Below are 25,055 nucleotides of genomic sequence, written 5' to 3'. Positions count from 1 at the left end.
TGGGCCTGGATTTCTAACATAGTATCAGAGTAAAGACTCGATCCATTTGGACATGACTTGTAACTGTTTAACAATGACTCGATCCATTTGGACATGACCTCTAACTGTCTACTTGTTAAATTTGGCATAAGTCAACCCACAAGTGTGAGGGGGTATCAAGACTAACATCTCACATCATATTGTTATAACTCAAATGAGCAAAATATATAAGTAAATACTTTGCACATTTCACACTAGGACGCGTTTTCTAAATTTGAGAACCAATGACAACGATCAATGAAAAATAAATCTGTGCAGCTCCGTTGCCCATAACGGAAAATATCCTTAATGTCTTGGATTTCCAAAGATGAATAGTTGCAATTTATGTGGCTAAGTAAATGAATTTATAAAATGAGCATAATGCATGCATGAGAAACCCTTCAAAATGTATATAATTAATTAAGAATATGCCAATTATATATATATACCTAATCAAAGACAGCTGTGCCTTTTGCTCTTTCCCCCACCGGAAAATTCCTAATTTTTTTTTTGGGTTATTATTAAAGTCCTTGCATGGAATCTATTGGATGATTAAAGAAAGGGAAAAAAAAAAAACCTAATTGTCCTAATCATCTTAGTTGTCTACTTTCTTGTGACTTCAACCAAAAGAAATCCTCTTATTAATTATTATCTATCTAATAATAATAATCTCTGTCTTTTTCTTCTGATGGATATGAATCCTCTATCATGCATTAATAACCAACCAATAATTAAAATTCAGAATAACAAATACTCCAAACACAATAATCCCTCAAATTGCAACCACCACTAAATATAGTACCCCAAAAAAGAAAAGCCAGTGGCAGCCATTGTAAATATCCCATCATTCAAAGGGCATTATTGTACACAACCACAAGATCAGGCTTATAAGTTTGACCTTTCCATTCCACTTCCCTTCTGAGTTCTGATCATATATACACACACATCCTTTGCATTGCATGCCATTTCATATTCTTCCTTTGTGTGTGTATATACATATATAGGAGGTGAGAGAGAGAAAAGAAGACCCCAGATAAATTTTATTTATTTTTATTTATATTTGTGATGAAAAACAAGATGGATTTCTTGTATGGCTCCTATCTCTCATTCTTCTCTCTCCTTGCCTTTCTTTGTATTATCATTATTTCACCATCACCATTAGCTCAAGCCTTCAATCTCAACACCATCTCCTTTGATGAAGGCTACTCTCATCTCTTTGGTGATGCCAATCTTGTCCGGTCTCCCGACGGCCGCGGAGTACGACTCCTCCTCGACCGATTCACCGGTATATACGTACAAATCACCTTCACATCGTCATCACACACACATATATATATATACACACATCAGAAACAATATAATAGATTAATTTTTTTCAGGGTCTGGTTTTATTTCTTCAAGCATGTACAACCATGGATTCTTTAGTGCCAATATCAAGCTACCATCGGATTATACAGCCGGAGTTGTGGTTGCCTTTTATGTAAGTACTGAAATTGGGCTTTTTTTTTCTTCTTTTTGGTTCTGATTAATTATAATTTTTTGAGAATTTTAAGGATCATGAGTAACATAAAAGGTTATAATTTTGACTTGTTCATCGTTAATTTTGGATTTTGATTTGGTTTCTGAAATGGAAAATAAAATTGAATATAATCAAATAATTGACTAATTCAATTTCAGTTTTTGTTCAATTTCAATATAATTCCCTGTTTAATTCTCTTTCCTTAAATGTTTTTTGGATTATTTTAGGTTTAATTTAATGTTAAACGAACCAAAAATAATTTTTAATATTTATTGTGAAATACTAATTAAGCAGACATCAAACGGGGATGTATTTGAAAAGACACATGATGAATTGGACATAGAGTTCTTAGGAGACATAAAAGGGAAGCCATGGAGGTTTCAGACAAACTTGTATGGAAACGGTAGCACAAGCCGAGGAAGAGAAGAAAGATACCATATGTGGTTTGATCCAACGAAGGACTTCCATAGATACAGCATCCTTTGGACCTCCAAGAACATCATGTGAGTACTAACTACTTAGCTTGTCTTTTTATTCCAACCACCTATACATACAATAGATATATATGTATGTACGTGTCTATTTGTGATCATATCATATGAACCAATCGTTTAATTAAGTTCACTTAATTGAACTTTCACTAATTTGCATACATGAAATTGTTTACTACCTTTTTAGCCTTTTTATGTTTTCATTGCTGCTTTTGGGATATTTTTGGTACATATATCTCTATAGGGTATGTGATATGTACATATCATTGCATGCTTTGTTTGACCCTAAAGAGAGAGAGGAAATTGCGTGTGGGATGCTTTTAAAACTAGTGGACAAGAACAATTAGAAGATGAACTTGATTTGGCTCAATTTAGACCAAATTGGGCTCTAGAATTTTGGCTTAATTTTTTTTTTTTCATTTATGAATTTTGTGAGTTTTTATCAAAAACATTTTTGGGTTTTCAATTTCTTGCTCAATTTAAATGTAAAAAATATTTTTTTTTGATGATTTATATGATAAATATTTGTTTTCTTCCTTTTAGAAAAGTCCCTCTCTTAATAGAGAAGTTGTCAAAGATTTGGCATTTGCCTCCTCTTATGGCAAAAAGTCTGCTGAAGTCAAATTCTAATATTTTGACTAGAATATTTCATACATCCACAATTACCTAGAAGGATATATGTCATGCATCAAATTATATTCTGTAGTCTTACGAAACTCAGTATTTTTGTCCCAACTATTCCAAATGCTGATATGGATCCACACAATTCCTTATGGATCACGTGGAGTATGTGAGATTCACGATTTTACATGGATCATATGCTTTCATCTGTTCATTTTGAGTAGCTGGAATAAAATACACTGAGATTCTTAACATTTTCAGACTATATTTAATTCTTTGAGTATTATGTAATCAGACTCCCCGAGATTTCATTTGATCATAGCTACTAATTTTTTTAATTTTTCTTTCAATTTTCAGATTTTTCCTCGATGAAGTTCCAATCCGGGAGGTGGTTCGGAGCGAGGAGATGGGTGGAGACTTCCCGGCGAAGCCAATGTCCTTATACGCCACCATATGGGATGCCTCAACATGGGCTACTTCCGGTGGCAAGTACAAAGTTAATTACAAATACGCACCGTTTGTGGCCCAATTTAAAGATTTAGTACTAGACGGATGTCCCGTGGACCCCATCCAAGAATTTCCGGCCACAGCGTGCTCCGCCATTGACTTGCAAATAGAGAGCAATGACTACTCAGTGGTGACGCCGGAGCAACGGGCTGCCATGCGCCGGTTCCGGCAGCGTTACATGTATTATTCATATTGTTATGATACATTAAGATACCCCGTACCACCACCCGAATGTGTAATTGTACCATCAGAGAAGTTGAGGTTTAAGGAGACCGGAAGGTTGAAGTTCGGTGGTAGTCATAAGAGCCACAAACGCCGCTCAAGGAGGAGGAGCCAAACTCCGGTGGCGGTTTTGGACAACGATGACTAGCCAGCAACTTGATCAGATTTTGTGTACATTGAAATATATGTTTATGGTGTTGATTGGGCTCTGAATTCTTCCATGTCATTTGCAATAATAGAATTTACTATAATGGGAGAAAGTTGGTTCTTTTTTTTCTTGTAAAAATTGGTTAATTTTTTGTAATTATTGCATGATACTTTTTTCTTCATCCAAAGTATTGAGTTGAATAATTCAGTAGTTGCTGTCCAAGGGCCAACAAAAATGACAAAAAACATAAATAAAAATAATATAATAATTTTTAATAAACATTTAAAGAGATGTCAATTTTCATATAAGTTTTGTTAATAGTTGAGAACAACACCATGCAAATTTACCCTTTAAACATTCGATACAGACCTAATTAAACTAGGATCGTCATGTCTGTGTGCACATAAATTTCTCATTTAACAATAAGGTTAGTTGGGCCGAAAACCCAACGCATGACAACCAGAATATCACTTCTAATAAAAATCGAACTCAAGATTTACCGAAATCATATTGTTTGACACCAAAAAATTTGACTAGTAGGCTATTATTTTCAGTCAGATTGCTTACAGATTTAACGGCAAAAAGGTATTTCTCATCCCTCAATTATTGATCGGGTTTCATTTTCGTCCCTTAACTTTTTTTCTCCTTTTTTCGTCCCCCAACTATGAGAAAGTACCCCGTTTGTCCCTCAAATAAATTCGTGACGGGAAAATCCTACGTGGCATCCTATTGTTCGTCAAATCAGATTTCTTCAACGTGCCGCATAGGTGTCACGCAAGCATTTCCCGACCCCAAACTCACTTGAAGGACGAAAATGATATTTTTCAATAGTTGATGGACGAAAATGAGAGGAAAAAAAGCTTAGGGACGAAAATGAAACTCGTCCCATAATTGAGGGACGAAAAAGTACCTTTCAACCCTGATTTAACCATGGAATTGTCATCCTATGCATTTTTTGATTATATGTTTATTTAAAAGATAAGCTTTATCCAATGATGTCATTTGGATTAGATGTCAAAACATAAGGTGGCATTGTGAAGAGTACAAAAATTGGTTGTTGATTGTGAATATGACAATTGATAAAAGTCCATTGCATGTGACAATTAGGTGCACCAGATATAAAAATAAATACATGAATAATGTCATACTTACATCATTGTAATCTAAGTTATTGAATAAATTTGCATTAGACATCTATAATCTTCACAATGTTATTATTCTATAAAAATATATATAATTTAATTCAGTTCATAAATAATAAAAAAAAAGAAAATATGATATAATTAAAGTTCATAAATAAAAACAGGAGGTCCTACCGGGAGTCGAACCCAGGTCGCTGGATTCAAAGTCCAGAGTGCTAACCACTACACCATAGAACCAAGTTCTCGTTGTCTCAGGCAGCTTTTGTTAATACAAATCTTTGTTTAATCATTTTGATTCAATAATTACCAAATACATCAGATTGCCATGCCTGTCACATATAATCTGTTAGACCTAAAACTTGTAATTTCTGTACAAACAGCTCAGATATGATAAAGAGCCAACCCTGCATAAGGTGGTGATCATGCTAGAGTGTGCTGGCCTTTCTGCAATTATTGTTCAAAGTCTCCAATTCAATCTTAATTGTATAATCTAAGAATCAGTCATTCAGAAACAGCATTCATGTTTCAAATCAAGTATCCACAAGTTACTGCTGAAAATAACAGATCAGAAAACAAGAAGACGATGCTGCAATATGACCTATAGAGAGCCACAGAAGTTTCTGGTCCCTGCACGCATAGAAGTTTCTTACCAGACGACAAAGTAAGTTGGGCCAAAGCCTAACGTGTGGCCACAAGAGTATTGATCTCAATTCATACAATTTGACCCTAGAAAGATCCACCAACTAAGTTATCACCCAAGTGGTTAAACACAGAGACAATGCTGCAATATGATCTATATATCTCAAAATAGCTATCAAAACACCACTTTGATCAACCAGAACTGCTCATTCCTCCACCGCTCTTAAAACGCAATGCAATAACCAAAAGGTGTGTGAGGAAAGTTATGTTGAGTGATTCTACAATAACTTGATTAAAAAAGAGAGAGATTGCAGGAATGAAGCAGTAGACAGTGAGGAAAATGGAAGTGAATGGGGATAGTCCACCATTAAGGTATGCAAGACGCTGCAGTAACTTCAATGAGCATTGTTGGGAGGGAAGAATATCTCAACCAAGCCAGTAGCTGAGTCGAGAAAATGATGAAGACGATCAGTTAGATTAGTAGTGGCATTCCCTCGGAAAGGAAACCAATGAACTTGGTATATACAATACACTGATTTCCAACCCCGTTTGTGCATCCTATAGCCAGTAATCACATCTTCTGTTGACCCATATATCCAGCCAACGTCTTGGGCCCATTCCGTTTTATCTTCCCACCAGCAAGAGATGGTTATCGATGGAAAATTCATCACAGTTAAGAGATTCAACTCACATAACCTCCCGAAGGAAAGTTATTTGAGTGAACCCTTCTGATTGGAAAATTCATGTTCGACATTAACACCTTGCTACTTATTAAGTTGTTTGAGAAGAAAGGGGCGATCCAACACCAAAGAGTTTACTCGCTACCAAAGCACCAAATTTCCTCAGTTACAGAAAAAATATAACTCAAAAATTTTTCAGAGTAAGGTTGAGAGTCGAGACTGGAGATGGTTAGAAGAGTCCATCAAAACTAAGTATTTTAAATGCAGTAGGAGGCCTCCGGGCACACTCTACCACAACATGGTTTTTGTGTTTATGGATGTATATGCATAGATCGAAGGGCGGGCTGCACTGGGCTGTAATGCAATTTGCCGACGGTTCTCATTCAGAAAGAAAGCAGTCTTCTTATTTGTAATGTGGAACTCATTGAAATTCTGTGTTAAATATAAAATTTGCCGACGGTTAGTAGGCTTGCTTCTGTGCTGTTGTTCTAGTATCTTCAAGCTCAAATTATTGAGAAACCTCGGTGAAGGAAATAATATCGAATAAGCAATTTGCTTGAAGACAAGATCCAGGAGAGGACATTTGGTGTATATACCTGTAAAGTGCCTACATTACCTTGGGGCTTTACTACAATGTGCCATCTGCAAGGTACATATGTGAAAATGAACATTTGACTCCACTTCGATGGAATTGGCTCTCTTGTAATATGTGCACAGGAAAGAACCAGATCCTTTTCTTGAAAGTTGTGCAGTAGACATGGAGGAAGACGTTCGTCTTCCTCTAGTACAGCAAATGGTATTGAAAGATTCGCGATTTTCAGACAAGAAGTTGCCACACCGTGCAGAAAAATGACACTGGCCTGAGAACGAAAAAAATAAAATCCAAGTCACTTTTGATATGTTAAATTTAAGTATTCTCCTGTGAAGATCTTATCTTCATGTTACATGTTACATAGGCGAGTAATTCCAGCGGAAAAACTACACCTTCAAATTTGTTCAGTCTTTCTTAGACTTTAAATGACAACAGTAAAAAGACGGGCAAAAATATGCACGAAGGCAACTGAAAACCTCTGATCAAACAGAATATGAGACAGACTGTCTTACAAATTTCAAGCTTATAAACAATACCTGCAGAGACAAGTGTGGCGTACATGGTGTCGATAATTGGAACAATGTACATCACCTTAGTTCTCTAATGATTTCTTTTCCTAATGCAAATGATGCAAATATGCAATTGAATTGGTGTACACAGAAAAATCACCAATACCTTTTCCCGGTTAGCTGTCTTTGACAATTTTTATAAAACATGCGTATCTATGAGGCAAGCAGAATGTAAAAACCAAAGTATGACCCACATTCAGTATATATTACTACTTGAAGGACACAAAACTTCTTTCTTAGTATAATGATGCATGGAAATCTACATGGTCTGACAAAAAGGTTTAATGTCATTGTATAAAAATCATCAGATCCTACCTGTTGTTTCTAAGAAGATATGGAACTTAAGTGAGTACCTAGTCGCCAGAGAAACCGGATATAAAAAGGGTACACAAATTGACTAAACCCATGGCTGTGATAAAGAGAGCGTTGGAGTTGATGCGCGGAGTCCTTGTTTTCCATGTATGGCATATTTAAGCACACTGTATTGCTCACTCACAGCATCATACAGCGCCTTTGAATATGCCTTTGCTGCCTGCAAGAGAGAAAATCCATCAAAACGAATCAAAATAAAGAGTTCAATATCTGTGCATTAAGTGCTCTAGAAAAAGTAGGTTCCTTACGAAAGGAAAATATGATCTACATATGACAATCAATTGAAATACATCCCTAGGTTTCCTGAAAGTTACTCTAAACATTGTAATGCAGAACTTCTACAACACAAATTTGTTACAATGAAATCATTAATCGTAGCGTCAAGATGAAGCATCAAGCAACAACTTAGGATCATTACTAGTATAAACAAATTTTACATTACTATAAATTATCACTTTAGATGAACTCAGTCAGCCATACAAGAGAAAGATCAAATTTGTAATCTTACGCCATCATAAAACAAGACTGACAATCTCCCACTCCCTGGCTTATACCCCCCCTCTTCCACCCAAAATTTCAGGCAAAAATAAATCGATAAAGTTCAAATAATGCCATACAATGATAAATTCTTTTGCTAATGCTTTGCCAACATTCCTAGCCTTTCTATCTTTGCAAGACATTTTAGTTGGGCCCAGGCCAAATGTGTGAAGTAACCAACCTCATCAGAATGTACATCAGAAGCAGCAGTGTCAGGGAAGCAGATCTCTTTTGCCACTGATATTCCAACTCCACTGAAGGAGATCACACGTTTCTCTCCAATTTCTTTTTCTACCTGAAAAGTCCCATGAGTCATGTGATAAGATATAGCAGTACAAATGATATTGAGTAACAGCACATACCTGTGGTGGTGGGGGCATAATGTTGTAACACAATAACGCCAAGGGATAGATATGCCCAGGAACACCAGAATGCTCAACAAGCCTTCTCATATTGTCCACTGAAGCAACGTCAAACGGTGCCTGGCCACCTTATATCATTATTAAAGAATATATTCGCATAATGAAGCAGCTTCTACAATTTGTCCGCTATACATTGTCTAATCATGAGTCAACAAATTTCTGAAAATAAATTTCTCTTCCCGAAAAATTGAAGAAAGAAATGAAACCATTTCATGCATTCAACTTTTGAAGCAAAGGACATTAAGGAGGCAATGAACTTATTATGAACATCCAACCGAAGAAGTTTTTAAATTAATCGGGAGACTATAAACTGGGTCAGTATAGTCCCATACATCAGGCACAATGTAATCTAGCGTCACACTCTTTACAGATTAGAAAATCCTTGATTCCAATACTCCAAAACATGGATAGAAAAACGTGTAGCGTCACACTCTTTACAGATTAGAAAATCCTTGATTCCAATACTCCAAAACATGGATAGAAAAACGTGTATGCCTGAATTCACAAGAAGAAAAACTTAAAAGAGAACCCTCAAAACTCAGAAGGAGAGTACGCATTTTCCATTGAGAATTTTGAAATGATACTTTATTTATTGGCCCTTCATCTTCCACCAAGAATGCTACAAAATTATGATATATCCCTACATCGGAAATTCGGTATCTTCCATAGCTCTTGGAAGCATGCAAGTAACAGTAACATTAGAAGCTAGGTTAAACCATCCATACCTCTAGAGCCACATCTATCCTTGAACTACAATTTTCAGTGCAAATAACTATTCTGAAATTTCTGGGACTGGTGTCTTATATGAATATATAAACATTAAACAATGCTACTAATTGGTTTCCATGCAACCTTAACAACTGTTATGGAAAAAGGAAATCCAAGGGAAGTGAGGGAGTGAATGAGTGTGAAGCCTTTTCCCATTGTTTGGGAATGCTTCTAACAAAAAAGGAAATGGAACTGGAGGTTTCTTGATCCCTTCCAAATTGGCGGAAGGAAGGTATCCATATAAATTTGAGTTTACAATTTGACCCTAAGAGTTAAAGTGGACATGGCTCTCCAAAACCTTTATTGGGACAACGAAGAAATCTCCCAAAGAAGAGCTGGGCAACTGATAGCTACATCTCATTATCTCCTGACACAAGTTCATTAGCCCTTTATGGCAAACTGTAATATTTGAAATTATGTTTAGGCATGTTTAGTTGTTATGCCACAAGGTCATAACAAAGAATTCAAGATCACATTAGCAAATTGTCATTCCTATAAAACATTAACCAATGGCTGCTTCACAACATGAACTTTGATAACTTATCAAAATTCATTCCAATCTTTTCAAGAATAACAAAAAGAATGACTTACTGGGCACCATTCTCCAGTAAAAGGATCAGGCCGGTCCCTACCACCACTTGGTGCAATCCAAATTATTTGTGACCCAGCTCTGTAGTCAAAGATATATTCATAAAGCAGCAATTCTAACAATAAAGAACATAGTGCCTGTATCAGCACATAAGATTTAAAAATGAAATATGCACGAAAAGAAATGTAAAAAAGAAATCATATTGCACATAAGTCATGTGACCCAATAATAACACAAAAACGCCACCAACATGTCTCTATATCACAACAAATGATAACAATAACATAGACTAATGAGAGACATCGTTGAAGATTGATAAAGGCCTGGTGGTTTATAACAGGAGGCCCAAAGGAATCAAGGGCAGTAGTGGGAATTAGATCGCAGAGTTTATCAAAGATATATCACCCTAAGAAGTTAAAGAACACTAAAATTTTGCTTTAATTTTCTCTCTGTGTTTATATGATACGACTTATGAGCCTTCCTGTATACTCTTCAGGTTAGAGTTGATGGCATCATTTATTTTCTCGGTTTCCAGTAGTAGTGTTTTTTGAGAAGTTCATATAGCTGAAGGTGGACTGAGTCATCGAGTCATATGTTGGTTTATTTATGTGGGCTTTATATGTATCCAAAGTCAGTCAGAAAGTCAGTTTCTTAATTTGAAATAGAAGCATAAAGAAATAACTACACAAACAGGAAGCTAGACAAGGAAAGACAATATGGAACAACCTGTAAACCAGAATTCACTCATCATATATGCAGTTTTTTAAAAATTCCTTTTAGTGAGTTACTCATCAGCATTGTTTTTCTATAGCGAGAAAAAGAGAGGAAAAAAGGAGTTGAGATTACATAATAATAGGAGAGCTGATATCATCTGTGCTAACTCCTCAATGCATTTAACAAATTAATGCATAAAAACACGATCAACTAGAATGCATTGAAAGATGGCAGGTAATTATCCACTGCAGGAGGAAAAAAAACCACCAGGTACCCCACCAAAGAGCAGCATATTCAAACACTGTGATTCGGCAATCGTAAGAAAGAGGTCAAAGTACCTGAGAAGCAAAGCCATCTCCTTCAAACTTCGCATATTTGATTTCTTTTTTGTCTCAGCTAGCTCAGGAACATCGTACATGTGCTTCTTTGAGTACACACATATAAGATTTCTAATAACATCAAAAGGATAAAATCTATCAGTTGAATGCGTAATATATAGAAAGTTATTGTTTAAGATCTCAAAGAACTTCATGAGGACCTTCCCATGCTAAAGGGCTTGCAAAGAGGATCTGTTAAAACCCTATCCCCTGCTACGTAGATCTGCGGTACAAGGCCTCATAAGTCATAAGTCACTATGCAGGGGTTTTGAAGGCAGATATCAGCTGTTTAAGATAGGCTCAGAGAATAAAGTATAAGGTTCACCAGGTTTTCAGAAATTTTTGGATTTGTCTTCTCAAGCAACAATGAAATAACAGCAGGGTCCGCTTCACTTTGGTGGTTGGACATCAATACAACATTATGACCCTGCAGTCATAAATTTGCAATATCTAAGCTGAGGAAAAAAAAATGTATATATATAACACAAGTGTATAGAAACAAACAAAAGGGGGGAAAACATAAATATCGCAGAATGATATTTTACTTTTCTTTTAAATAACAAAAAAAGCACCAGGATGGCTGCCCTAATGCCTTAACTAATGGAAGTCATATCAAAAGCTTCTAGAACAGTGCAAGTAACAAGGTTCAGATTGCGAAGATTTAAAAACTAACAATATTTAACCAAAAATCAATTATCTTTAACTAATTATAGTCATTAATGTTTTGTTTCCAGCCATATTCTCCAATAAACTCCCATCAAAATCAACATTACTTAATAGTCCGACGAAATGTAAGGATAACTAGAAATAAATTTGTTCCCACAAACCAGTGGCCCAATTGGCTATGAAGATATCTAGAATTCGGTTCAAATTATTTTATGTTTCCAGGGTGTTTCCGTCATAAATACGGAGCTTAAACCTGGAATCCTCCTCACACAAGAAAAGGAAAGGAGAGAAAAGTAATTGCTCTCATCCACTTCTATTTTTCGAATGCTTTGAGAAGGAAAAAAGGCATTCGAGGGAACTTGACCTTGTTTTAACTTGTTAAGGATCCATGATTCAATAAACTAATCTTTTGGTTTAGAAAGGATTTTATTACCGGTTATAATGAGCTCAGCATCCAGCTCAGCTCACATCAACAAGAAGTTGTTACACGATGAAGCGATGCGTGAGTCGCGTGAGTTCGTGTATCAACTTCTTGTTGATGTGAGCTGAGCTCATTATAACCGGTAATAGATTTTTAATACAAACGACTAAACTATCCTAGATAAAGTTAACTTTCTGTCTTGTAGATGATCCATATTCGAGGCACCTTCTCTATGCCTTTAAAAAAAGTAGAAAATTTATCTTCATTCTTCAAGATAAATGGTTTAAAAAAATATCCATGAAAAAAAAGGATACTGAGATAACACACCTCCTGAAGCTTCTGTTCTACTTCCTTGAAAAGGGAAATATTTCCAACGTATGAATTTCTGCAGCAAAAACAATCGAAATTCAGGAAAAAAAATTACTGAATTAATTGAGCACCAAGGGGCCACCCATTTACAATAATATGGAAGACATAAGATTAATTACAAGATGATCAAAGTTAGTCATGGAAACAACTTAAAGGACAAGGGAATATGAAAAATAATAATGCACAGAACTTGAAAACCATGTAACATAGGACAAAAAAAATTTAAACCACCCCTGCACACAAGGCCCCCTCATTAAGCAGGGTCAAGGACAAGCAGGAAGTAGAGACAGTGGAGGGGGGGTAAAGGGGAGGCAGGATGTAGAGAAACACATAGAGGGGGTGTGTAGAGAAACATAAGTGCCTTTGTTTTCACATATGTAGCTTATGCTTGAGATGCTCTAGCATCCACCTAAAGCAACTAAGGATCAGGCTGTGACATTCATTCTCAACCCCCCCCCCCCCAGCTGAGCATTTAGTAAAGAATTAAATGCAAAGAAAAACAAAATTAACCAGGAGCCTTCAATGTTCCTGTTGGTGATCAATACATGAGCAAAGAATCTAATATTGTTTCCCAAAATCTAAAAAAAGAGATGCAAATAGATTCTTTTATTGAAAAAAGAGGGAAAAAAATTCTCATTATATAAACGCATTAAAAGCTTAAAAGTGACCATATCTTAAATAAAGGAAAGAGGAAATGAACCGATGATTTTACCTTTTGTCTGTCAAGGAATACATCACTTAATGTCAACACATTGGATTTCAGATTCAATGTATCAGAGATAAAAGCCAGTCACATCTCATCAGGCAACTTTACTCGGACGAAGTCAAAAGCTTATAAACGGAAAAATAAAAAACCAGGTAAACTGTAGCCAACTTACCCAAATTCAATCAGCGGACGGATGTAGTTTTGACCAAACATATAGTAGTCAAATGGCTCTCGTATTGCTTTGTGATATGGGGAAAAGACAAAAGGATCCTGAAAATGTACTGTTACAATTCATAAAGAAGGTTCATAAAAGATAAAATACTGCATTGAGCATCCGCAAAATGTAAGTATGACTACAACTACAATAAAGGACAACTAAGCATCCTAGTAGAGTAGTGTTGTCTAATTTACCTCCACATCCAAGAATATACGATCCAGTGCAACTGCCATGTTTGACACCGCAATTTCATTTGCCAGAGGATCACCACTTTGCAAAACCTGAAAAATGACCACATTATAAATGAGTTTTTGTGGATAGAACACATGCAAGAATATCGTATGGGTGGAAACCATAAATCTTCAACAAAAATCTTTAATCCTTATAAGGAATCTATAGAGATGGCTTCAATAATTGCAGTTCTCTTTTTCCTTCCCGAAGCTAGTATAATTACCAAAAGCGAAAGATTAAAATAAATATTTGACAAGAAATTTGCACCTTCGAAATGATAATGACAATATGACATATTAAGAGATCTAGTCCAACTGGAATTATGTCACATCATAACTTTCTTATAAAAAGACCGATAATATTATGCGTAAAGATCAAGCTCTTAATTATATAGTTATCATTCCATTTAAGCTTCTTTTCCAAAATTAATTTGAAATTAGAATATGGATGCAACTTAGAGGTCACATGTTAAATTTCTTGAAACAACATCTCCACATATTATGTGGGGGTAAGGTCTGAGTACATCTTGCTTGTCCATGACCCCGCTCACTACGGGAACCTTGTCCAGGGGACTTGTTTACCTTTTTACCTTACCCAGCCCTACGATAATTAAGTTGCATCATAAATTTCTTGCAAAAACACCCATAACATTATGTGCAAAGATCAAGCTCTTAATTATATAGTTATTATTCCATTTTTAAGCTTCTTTTCCAAAATTAATTTCAAATTAGAATATATGTGACATCAATATGTAAAACACTGATAACATTAAGGGAACCTTGTGCACGACACCAACAAAGGACAAGCGTAGTAAAATTACTTAGAATAGTTTTCATCCATGCCATGTAAATATATGTATGGAAGGTATAAAAAGATGATTCATACGTGATCTATAAAGCATGAAAAAGATGAGCACATAGCCACATACGCACAAAGAAGTGAAAAGCAAAGAGTGCATGTAGCAAACCGGATTAGTTGAGATTAGCTTGGTGGCTTCCATAACTAAACAATCATCATTATTCATAAGTTTGGTTGTTCATGTCTTCAGTAAGTAAAAATTATCTTATTTCCTAATACAAGTTATCCTTTTAGGTAAACTAACTTCTACACGACTCGAATATTTTAGACATTGGAAATTCAGTATTTTAAATTAGTGGTAGACTGGTAGTTTAAGCATTTCGAAATAGAAACAAGTTAATTTATTGGGTTGAACGAAAAAGTAACTAATTTTAACAGTTTCAAATTAGACATCCTAACTTTTATAAATAAGATGTGCTTTTACTAGTACTGATTTAACGTCAAGTCAACCCAACACTGTCTTATCCAAATTTCCTACAGTTTTGACTCATATAAGGAGAAAACTATATGACAGGTAAACCACTACAATTGGTAACTACAAGGGAGTTAGATTTGAAATGCATATTTGAGGAAAATGAGGAATTACACTCAAATATAAAATTAATTAGGGTTAACAAAGGCATGCCATCAAAGAAAAATTCAAAAGATAAATCTAAAGAACATACATGGCTGAGTACACTAAAGCAAGAGTTTCAAGAATATCATTTACAGCATTTCTATAATTGTGAAACAATTCTTCCATTCCTGCAGCAATATTTGAAGGCAGCCTTCCTGCTTCCATTTCATTCTTGATTCCTGACAAAAGCTCTGCAGAGACATGTTCGATTTACTAAATATTTAGCATCAAACTAATCTATCAAACACAAACAAGAAAATCAATGAAGTTGTATTTCAAATATAACATAACAAGAACCTTTTTAATTGGAAGAATTATAAATTGATTAAAGGGGTGTCAAGTGCATGCCAAGAACCCAACTAGAAGCTTTCCTAAAAATAAAAAATAACATCACTTTCACGTTGTTTGTGCTCATTATGATTTCTTAACCTCGTCTTTTTAAGCATCTCTCTCCATCATCTCTCCCTTCTTTTCTCACACCCTCTCCAATCTCCTGTAATCCTCTCTTATCTACATACCCTCCCTCAAAAAGAGGGTAGAAAAAAAATAGAAATAAATAAATATATTCTTTACAAGTATAAGCAGTTCTTATATTATCTTCAATACGTGAAAGTTGGTTTGGAATATTGATTGATTTGCCAAGGGCCCTGTTTCAAATATATCAGTGTTTCTAACTCTCACTTCTCCTATATCAGATCTTATGACTAGCATAGGACTTTCTCTGTCTCTATATATGGCAAGACATCCTATCTAACAAAAGCAATATAACTACCGCTAATACCACTTCGCTAGCATTGTACCAAAAGGCATTTTTTGTTATAGCTTGATCAGCATCCAAGACCGCTCTCAGTCTGTCAAATTCTGATAATCATGATTGTTTGACTGGTTCTATTTTTATTACTTTTATATATGTTCCATTACTTTCCATGTGGAAGCATCTATGCAGACCTTATATCTTTTCTTTCAGCATTGGCAATATCCAAGTACCATTGTCATCTTTAATTTACTTTCTACTTAGATACATCTGTTACAAAGGCTCAATATAAAAAAACCGTAAACAACACACATGCACAAGACTCCCGCGGTAGGCGAAGTCGGGAACATGAAGATGTACGCAAACCTTATCCCCACATAATATGTGGAGAGGCAAGGAAGGTTGCACCCCTGCAACTCTACTGCTGGCCACATGTTCGTTTGTTCCCAATAAGCTCGATATTCAACACAAATAATATCAAGTATTTGGTCTCCGGAGAGATTGATCATAATTTCATCCGTAATCCAAGAGATCACGTTTTATTAACAACAGGATAACAAATCATTGAAAGCACAGGATAGGACTAAGTGCACAAGGGAGAAAGATATCAATGTATTAAGATGCTTCTTAATTATGGGGGAAACAGGCAATAAAAACTCATTTAGGATCACGAACAAATAAGAAATATTTTTGAAAAATATTAAACCTAATTTCTGATTTCTTGCCCAACCAAACTTAATTCCTATAACCGCTTGGCAAATTCTTGAGGTTATCAACTAGAATTCAACAAGATAAACAAAAAGCAAGACGAGTAGCAACATAGGAAACCTCTGATTTAAAATTTATATGCTACGCTGTACAAACTCAACAGAAACGCCTATTTTTTCTGGCAACATTGTATTTCACAACAAAACATTGACTGCAATCAATTGTATCCTTATCCATTGCAACAAAAAGACACAACAAACTTTATAAATATTAAAAGAAAGACACAAGAAATCCGTTTCCTTACATTTTCTTCACTACCAAACAAAACATATTAAAATAAAAAAGAAAATACCGTCTCGAGAAACTAAAAGCTAACCTTCTTCGGTGGTCGCATCGAGGAACGTCCGCGAGTAACTGCCTCTTCCTTCGCCGGACCCCGCGACAGCCGCAGCGGCTGAAACCTCCTTATCTTGCACGAGCTCCGCCATTGCGTGAACCTTGAAAGAGTAGTGGCGGTGGTGGAGAAGCAAGAAGGGAACTGAGGAGGACCTACGAGAAGCAGAGGAAGATCTGAGGGAGAGGAGAGAGCGAGAGACGGAGGAAGAAAAGGAGAAGTAAACCCTAGGTGAAGTACAGCAAGGAAGAAGAGATAGAGAAGAAACGTTCATTTCTTTGTGGCGAAGAGTGGTATAACGAGGAGAAGAAAACAAAAAAGAATGAAATATGCGGATATATTTTTGCTTCTTTTATCTCTCACAAGAGGAGGGAATTGATATGGAGTTTTCATTTTCCTTCCCTTTTTTTTTCCCGTTTTGGACTCGAGTGAGGTTATGGACTACGAAAAGCACAGTGGAGAGAGAGTGATGACGGTTATTATCCTCTGTCACGCGGAAGCACTAGTTTAAGGTGATTTACTGATTTCCAAAAGATTTGTTAGGTTTAAATTCTTGTCCGGATTCAGACGCAAAAATCTTATCCGATTTATTTGTACATACCATAATTCGAATTAAGTTGTTGTTCAATTTACTTATCTTAATTTAAATCAATTCGAGTTTGATCAATTAAGTACGTCCAAAATTTAATCCAAAACGAGAGGTCTAGACATGTAAATATCTCTGGTAAAGACATTTGTTGTCCAACCCATAACTGATTTGGAATCGATTTTTTGTCACCTCCTCATTTTATTGGAATTATCATTTTGAATCGGGGTGATAAAATTATGTCAGGTCCGGATAACCAAATTTGTCCGACCCTAATTAAATCAACTTTGAACGTAAGTTATATGTTTAAAATCCTTGTCCAAATACATAAATCTTGTTCGGACCCTAACCCGGATTAAGCAATTATCTGGTTTATATGCCTGGATTTAAATCAATATAAATTTGGTCAATTAAATACGTTCGAAATCCAATTCAAATTAAGGTCATACCCAAAATAATTTTTTGTCGCCCCTAATTGTGAACACCTAACAAATATCAAAAGGCCTAATAAAAAATACGATTATATCACTCTTTTAGGTGGACAGTAATGATAGACGGTGCATCTGAGAGTATGCCGCAGAGGAGCAATTCTGGTAGTGGCACACGTGATTTGCATCGCCCAAAACGGATGAATAAAAGCGAGTAGCTGCTATCTGCTAATGTCTAAAAGCGAGTGTCTGGTTTGGGATTGGAGGGGCACGGACTTGTGATACGTGTAACAAATATACGGGCAGGATGAGGTGCAACAAAATACGAGGGGGTCTATTCGATTAGAGTTGTTTCATTCAAAGTTCAAATAATGTGGAGGTTCATTTGAAAAAAACTGACATATCGGGTTTGTTTGGGAATGCTGTGAGGTGCTATGAGGTGTGGTGTGATACTGTGAGTTATAAAACTGTGGTGCTGTGAGGTGAGTTGGAACGCAAAAAACTGTTTGACGCATCACTTTTAAAACTGTGGTGCGGTGCGGTGTGGTGCTGTGAGGTGTGTTTGACGTATCTAAATTACGGTTATATTAGATGACTAATAATATTAATATAAAATCACTTAATGTTTATATTGTACATTAATCTAAAATAAAATAATTGACCTAATTTGATTACATAGGACAATTCAACATACATTGTAAGCGTTTGGGAGTGCTGTGAGGTGTGGTGAGGTGCTGTGAGGTAAAAAGTTGTGGTGCTGTGAGGTGAGTTGGAACGCAAAAGCTGTTTGGCGTGTCACAAAAAACTGTGGTGCTGTGAGGTGTGTTGCAACTGAACGCAGTGCAAACGCACTGCCAAACACCCAGGATGTCTTCAATCTCTGTTGTACTACAATGGAGTAGAAATTGAGAAATCTAAGCCACACACACATATATATAGCTAATAGCTTAAATGTGTAAGCAGCCACCTCCAATTGCAGCCCCATCTCAGTCTACCTCCAATTGTGATACCATTTATTTTCTACATATTCTTATTGTGGGGATTTTTTTTCCACGCCTGTGGGACTCACACCACATCTAAAGAATTGTTCACTATAACCACCTATACATCGCTAGAATATATCGGCTAGTAAAACAAACATCAGAGCCATTAAAACAAACATCACATCTAGCGGCTAGTAAAATAAAACATAACATGATACTAATATAATAATTATCAGTTGGGTCGTGACATGAGACTTGCCCCATAGTTTTTAAACCTGACCCGCTTGTCGAACAGTCAAGGTTGAAGGGTCAAGGGTTTCGAGGTTCAACCGTTACGATGGAGGTTGAACCGTGAGTTTTTAATAAATAATAAAATAATAAAAATTTATAATTTAATAGTTATATACTGTATAACTATATACTATATAGTAAGTTAAAGGAGCATACCTGTACAATTCAGCCATAATTTTTCTGCAAAAATTTACTAAATTCTATAGCAATAAGCAAATCAAATAAACAATTCATAAACCAAACACAAAATTCAAATTCATTAACAAAAATAAAATATTTTTGTGTCCATTGAAGGTAAATTACATATTTGGCCTCATAATTCATTAAAAAAAATAAAATATTCTTTGTTTTTAAGTCATTTTACAACACATGCGGGTTTTCTTTTAACCCGCCGGGTCACGGGTTGTCGGGTTTCACGGATTAACCAGCGGTTTGACGCGGATTGATGCACAGATGATCTTTTTCCAGTAAAAAACCGGGGAGACAGTCGGTTCGTGAGTTTCACGGTCCGACTGGTGGGCTGGTCCGGGTTTAAAAACTATGACTTGCCCAACCTATATGGTATTTTTAACTCATAACACAGTAAGATGGATAGATTTAAATAGATACATAGTGACTCTCGCTGATATATATGTCAACGTGTGTGTTTGGCAAGGCATGTATGCAAGCTTAAAAGCCAGCGGTACCGCCAATGATAGAAACTTTACCAAACAGATCAAATAAGCTGGCAGTATCGCTGTATTACCGCCAGGTTTACCGTCCCAGAAAAAAAGCTCTAGGAATGAGTTTTTTGTTGAACGGTTCACAGCTTATTTTATTATTTTTTTAAGAAAGTAACGGGTCCCACACGTTTTAATCATTGTAAACTTTATGAGTTCTTTAATTTTTTTATAAAAAATAAGGTGGGATCCACTTTTGTGACTTATTAATAGATGATATTTTTTATTTTTTAAAAAAGTGAGATGGGCCAACCTTCGAATTTTTATTTTTTATTAATTTTATTTTACTTTAAGTCATTTTTGTATTAATTATAATATTAGTTCTAGACTTCTAGTATTATAATTTGTAAACCAATGAAATAAAATAATTAATAATAAATTTAAAAAATGTCATATAAATGTAATATTCATATTAATAATTATAATAATTTATATTATATTGAAATAAAATAATTAAAATTAAAAAATTACAAACAAAATATATTTTAAACAACTGAATCGCTAACAATAGTTAACAGCTCTACCAAATACCTCACAGCTTATTCTACAGCTTTAAACTCAACTTTTTTTTTTCACAGCTTAACAGGTAACGTTGAAAATCAATACAACCGCTCTACCAAACAAAGCTATTGTCTTAGGGATTCCCAAGTTCATCTTCACCTCCGTGCATTACTACAATCTGCCATCATTTTTGCTATCTTTCGAATATTTTATAGGAGTAAAATGCTACGTTGTATTTAAGAACATTACGAAAATAATTTGTATGATTTGTCATGCTGGTATGAGAAATAAACTATTACATAATTGAAAAACGAATCCCACTAATTTAAATGAGTTAATAAGATTTTTTAAATATTATTTAATTAATCATTAAATAAATTATCACATATTAGAGTCCATTAAAATCTATTATTTTAGAAGAAATTGAAATCCATTAAAACATTGCCACGTCCATCACTTAAAAAAACAAAAAGGAGCTCGCGCAACTCCTTTATGTGTTCAACATTGCTAGGGATCCCAGTAATAGTCATCCCATAAATATTTCAGCAGTGTATGATATGCATTCATTAGGTATGGTGACATTATAGCAAGAGGGACCCATTGAAAAACCATACCCAATGAATACATACCACACACTACTAGGATGCTTATGAGATAGTTATTACTGGGATGCTTATCATTTTTATTTTGTGTTTTCGTAGGGACCCATTGAAAACCACACCTAATGAATACATGTCATACACTGCTGGAATACTTATGTGATAATTATTATTGAGATCTTTATTATTTTTGTTTTGTGTTTTCATAGGGACCCATTAAAAACCACACCCAATGAATACATGTCACATTGCTGGGATGCTTTTGGGATAGTTATTACTGAAATCTTTTATCATTTTTGTTTTGTGTTTTCATATCAGGCAGAATAGGGGTGCACATTCTAATATTGGGGTGCGAATCCCCTTCCCTTAAGAAAAGCAACAAAAGGTTCCCAAAGTTGAAGTTTTGGTAATTTATTTTGGTTGTTAGGCAGTCATGAATCTAAGATGAGAGTAATAGATGTTAGTAACAGACGTCACTTATTTTTCTATTTCTTTCCCTGTTTTTCTCAGTGTTCTTGATATGGACCTATTCAGGTGTTGTACTAAGGCCCGGCTTCAATAATGAAAGGGTGGATGGTTATGAGATTCCTCTCGGTGTGATGGGGGAACCACTGGCGAGATTTCTTCAAGCTGTTGAAAAACTTCTCGAAACCATGGTTTGGGTTCTCTTCCAGCTTCTGATCTGATCCTCGCTCCGCCTGTTCGTGTCGATGATGTTGCATTAGCTGTAATCAGTTCAGTAACAGATAATGACTTCTTTGGCATTTTCACAATTGAACAAATCAAGGAAGCTGCAGCTAAAGTGAGACTGTAAATTAGTTCTATTGGGGGGGGGGGTATTGAGCAGTTGTATAAATCTTCAAACCTGCTTAATAGAGAGCAAACTGATTCTTGAACGAATTACAAAACCAAACCAATTTCTTGGTCAAAAGCCAAATAACAAATACAAATTGATATCACATAAAAAAAAAAAAAACTAACAGAAAGAAACGCATGGACCTTCCAAAAAGAAGATGAGCATAGAATTCATGGCTACCAAAAGCCCCATTTAGTTCATTTCCTCTGGAAGAACTCAATCAAGATGTTGCATAGGCCACTGCCAGAACTATATCCCTGCAACCGCTTTGTTTTAATTCCATCAGCCGTTCGTAAAGTGATGATCCACAAGACTCTTCAATTGGCAATTACATGCCATATCATTGAATAAATTTTGTTAAATTAGTGTTGAGGAATAAATTCCTAGCTGTGTCATTTCTTTGCTGCTGATTGCTCCACAAGATACCTACAGCACATGCAGCATTTTAGGAAATTAAAAGAATGATACAACATAAGACCTTGACATAGCTAATATCAAAGGACAACATACAAACCACATGAGAGAGAAAAAATCATTTCATTAAAAGAAGAAAACTAAAGATAGATAAATCTAGTTTGGTTCTAAAAGAAATTGGGTTTCATCTTACAATGCAAAAGGAATTCAAGGTTGGCGACTTTGAGAAATGATGTTACTCCCCACATATCCTTACACCTTAGATTGTAGATGCAAAGACAAGCTTGTGGTTTTTAAATTCTCACTGAAATATCATGAGATTACACTTTCTACTCATCATCAAATCCCAACCCTCCTCATAATAGACAATAATCTGTCAATCATTTAGTGTTTATTAATCCCTTCCACCCAACATTTCTAAGACACATAGAACTAAGAAGAATATAATCAAGTGAACATTTGCAGAAACCATAAATTTTAGTAAAACGAATCACATACTTGCCAGTGTAGAAGCCTGCAGAATACCAAGCATTTAAAACAACACTGAGATCTGTTTCAGAGCTTGTGCCCTGAGCCATTTGCCCATCACTTTCTTTGGCATTATCATTTCCTGGATTTGATGGAAACATAATGGACTATATAACTAAGATAGTGCCAATAATGCATAGAGAAATCAGACAAAAAATAATAAGAAATATCCAAACATATTACAGTGCAGTGACGCAAGCATGCATGATAAATGGAGAGCCAGGCAATGAAGGTTCCAGTTTTTCTCATTAAGAGAGAGAGTGAAGATAAAAAGATGAAACAAAAGGACATTTGCTAACCTAAAACCATATAGAAGTAAAAAGGTAGTTAACTCACTTGATGGTGTTGCAATAAAGTAAAAGACTATCAACAAGAGCAAAAATATTCTTACCTTCAGCCTTACAAGGATCAACAGAAGATTTCATCTTCATAGAAGATATCGCTTTCTCTGCAGCTCCCATTGCTGTTGAGACGATATCTCCATCAACGTGTGAAAGTGACTTTTCAGAACACTTCACCACCGAAGGATCACTAAATGTGGTACCAACACATGTTGTGCACAAAGAACAAGTAGGAAATGAGGAGCAGGGAGTCGGCACGGATTGACAAACATATGGGCAACATGAGCAGACTATAGTTGGGTGACAAGCTTGGTTTGCAGAGACTTGATTTTCTTTGCAAGAGGACCAAGCACCCCACTGTACATCCGAACTAGAAACATCTCCAGAATATTGGTAATTAGAAGTGCCAAGTTGTTCGAGCTGCAGTAGAATCTTTTGCCTTTTCTCCTCTATCTCATAATACTGGCCCAATAACTGGTTATAGTTCTCCGTGGCTTGCGAATATGAAGTGTGTTTATGTGAATCTTTAATGTGCATGCCATTAGATGTATCTACACAAGTTTCAAGTATATGCGAATCGACATGATCAGGTTCTTTCGTTGGTTCAAGGCTATTCGCATCTCCCAATTCTGTTGCCCTGCTTGACGTGACATTACCATTCTCATCCGCCTCCCTATAGATCACAACAACCAAAAATAAAAATAACAGATGATCAGAAAACAGCAACATAAAATAGCACCTACTAACTTGCAGGCACTCAAGCTTCAAGTTAGCTGTCACATAGGGGAAGACCGTGAGTTTCAAACACAACTGGATTAAAAATTGGTTGAGGGGAAGAGAAGAAAATGAGAAATTCATGACCTGTATACTATACGGCTATACGCAATCAAAAGTTATAAACCCATCATCAAAAAGTAACCTAAAATTCATTCGTGATGGTGCATTAGGAATCTACAACTCAAGCGAGATGAGGCACGATCATTACACAATATTTCATGCTCGACTATATTCTTCTCCATATATCTGGCTATGTTTTGATCATTGTCTGCTACCAAACTTCCTCTAAACACTTCAAGCAATTATCGTTTTATCAAGGTATATATTTTGATTTTTTCCATACAACTTTGCCAAAGCAATATCATTAAAATTTACAATAACATATTCATCTTGGACTGTATTTATCAACTACTCATATATTACAAGTACTAAAGCTCAACAAGTAAAATTTTATCAACTTACATCTTTTATGGGTCTATCATATGTATGACACTGGATTTCAGTTGATCCTTTTTCTAAGCTTCACATGAAATACAACGAACATACAATATGAAACGTGAAATTGTTACTAAAAAGACAGCTAGAAATGCTCGGTTGTGAGCTTAAACCTTATGTCTGCACCATTTTTGTCAACAGCAGCAGAAGTAGTCTCCCCATCAATTGAATCATCCTGGGTTTTGTTCTTTCCGTGCATTATCTGTTAAATTTGTAAAAATCATTGAAATTTTTTTAAAAAACGCAAAATCAAATATCAGATATGAATATGGAAACAAACAGAAAACCCAAATATTAATTATCAAGAAAATCTAAGTCTCGATGCGGGTTCGTATGCATATAAATTATGTAATGGTTAACTACAATCCTACGCATATCTATGAATAAATAAATATATGCAATCGGAGAGAGGTGGTGGATTAACGACGGCACCTTATACTCGGAAATGGCGGCGTCAAAGGCATTGACGAGGGCCGAGTCATCCCACAAGTCCCCTTGCTTCCCCATTTGCTTCTTCTCTTCTACACTCAATAAAACCCAGAACCCTTTTTATCAGTTCCTCTGTTCATGTCGTCTTCGTGTTTTTTCAAGTTTAATTAGTTTTGGGATGTTTTGGGCTTCGGACAAAATCTCAAAAGTTCGGCCCAAAATCTCAAAACTTGGGCCCCAC

The 25,055-nt window shown here is 35.5% G+C and overlaps 3 protein-coding genes and 1 non-coding gene across 7 annotated transcripts; 1 reads left to right on the top strand and 3 right to left on the bottom strand.

Moving 5' to 3' along the window:
- Positions 1 to 960: 960 nt before the first annotated feature.
- On the top strand, positions 961 to 3,705 carry LOC119980386 (probable xyloglucan endotransglucosylase/hydrolase protein 30). Its single transcript, XM_038823063.1, has 4 exons — positions 961 to 1,303; positions 1,398 to 1,498; positions 1,832 to 2,040; positions 3,007 to 3,705. Exons 1-4 carry the CDS (start codon positions 1,084 to 1,086, stop codon positions 3,524 to 3,526), a joined length of 1,050 nt encoding a protein of 349 aa, XP_038678991.1. The 5' UTR covers positions 961 to 1,083; the 3' UTR covers positions 3,527 to 3,705.
- A 1,128-nt stretch (positions 3,706 to 4,833) lies between these two features.
- TRNAQ-UUG lies at positions 4,834 to 4,905 on the bottom strand. The gene has a single exon. It is a non-coding gene; the product is annotated as a tRNA-Gln (tRNA).
- A 1,503-nt stretch (positions 4,906 to 6,408) lies between these two features.
- LOC119981124 (glycerol-3-phosphate acyltransferase, chloroplastic) lies at positions 6,409 to 17,305 on the bottom strand. 3 transcript variants are annotated; one of them, XR_005464026.1, is made up of 13 exons: positions 16,850 to 17,305; positions 15,105 to 15,202; positions 13,501 to 13,587; positions 13,262 to 13,359; positions 12,342 to 12,399; positions 11,253 to 11,354; positions 11,089 to 11,150; positions 10,889 to 10,999; positions 9,839 to 9,917; positions 8,420 to 8,539; positions 8,239 to 8,352; positions 7,464 to 7,680; positions 6,409 to 6,847 (listed from the first exon to the last, which is right to left on the bottom strand). XR_005464026.1 is itself a non-coding variant. In XM_038824148.1 (13 exons), the coding sequence occupies exons 1-12, from the start codon at positions 17,139 to 17,141 to the stop codon at positions 7,546 to 7,548; spliced, it is 1,356 nt and encodes a 451-aa protein (XP_038680076.1). In that variant the 5' UTR covers positions 17,142 to 17,304; the 3' UTR covers positions 6,409 to 6,847; positions 7,502 to 7,545. The 3 variants fall into 3 exon arrangements, 2 of the variants coding, with proteins under 2 accessions (XP_038680076.1, XP_038680077.1); XM_038824148.1 differs by having other exon boundaries at positions 7,502 to 7,680; positions 16,850 to 17,304; XM_038824149.1 differs by lacking the exon at positions 6,409 to 6,847 and having other exon boundaries at positions 7,368 to 7,680.
- A 4,519-nt stretch (positions 17,306 to 21,824) lies between these two features.
- Positions 21,825 to 24,978, bottom strand: LOC119980609. Of its 2 annotated transcripts, none has more exons than XM_038823379.1 (5): positions 24,825 to 24,978; positions 24,499 to 24,587; positions 23,164 to 23,786; positions 22,743 to 22,854; positions 21,825 to 22,256 (listed from the first exon to the last, which is right to left on the bottom strand). In XM_038823379.1, exons 2-5 carry the CDS (start codon positions 24,582 to 24,584, stop codon positions 22,223 to 22,225), a joined length of 855 nt encoding a protein of 284 aa, XP_038679307.1. In that variant the 5' UTR covers positions 24,585 to 24,587; positions 24,825 to 24,978; the 3' UTR covers positions 21,825 to 22,222. The 2 variants fall into 2 exon arrangements, with proteins under 2 accessions (XP_038679307.1, XP_038679306.1); XM_038823378.1 differs by having other exon boundaries at positions 24,818 to 24,973.
- Between the last annotated feature and the right edge of the window lie 77 nt (positions 24,979 to 25,055).

Source organism: Tripterygium wilfordii, chromosome 16, assembly GCF_013401445.1.
Source record: "Tripterygium wilfordii isolate XIE 37 chromosome 16, ASM1340144v1, whole genome shotgun sequence".
Lineage (NCBI taxonomy): Eukaryota > Viridiplantae > Streptophyta > Magnoliopsida > Celastrales > Celastraceae > Tripterygium > Tripterygium wilfordii.
Note: the sequence above shows the minus strand (reverse complement) of the source record. Positions and strands in the feature narration are given on the sequence as shown.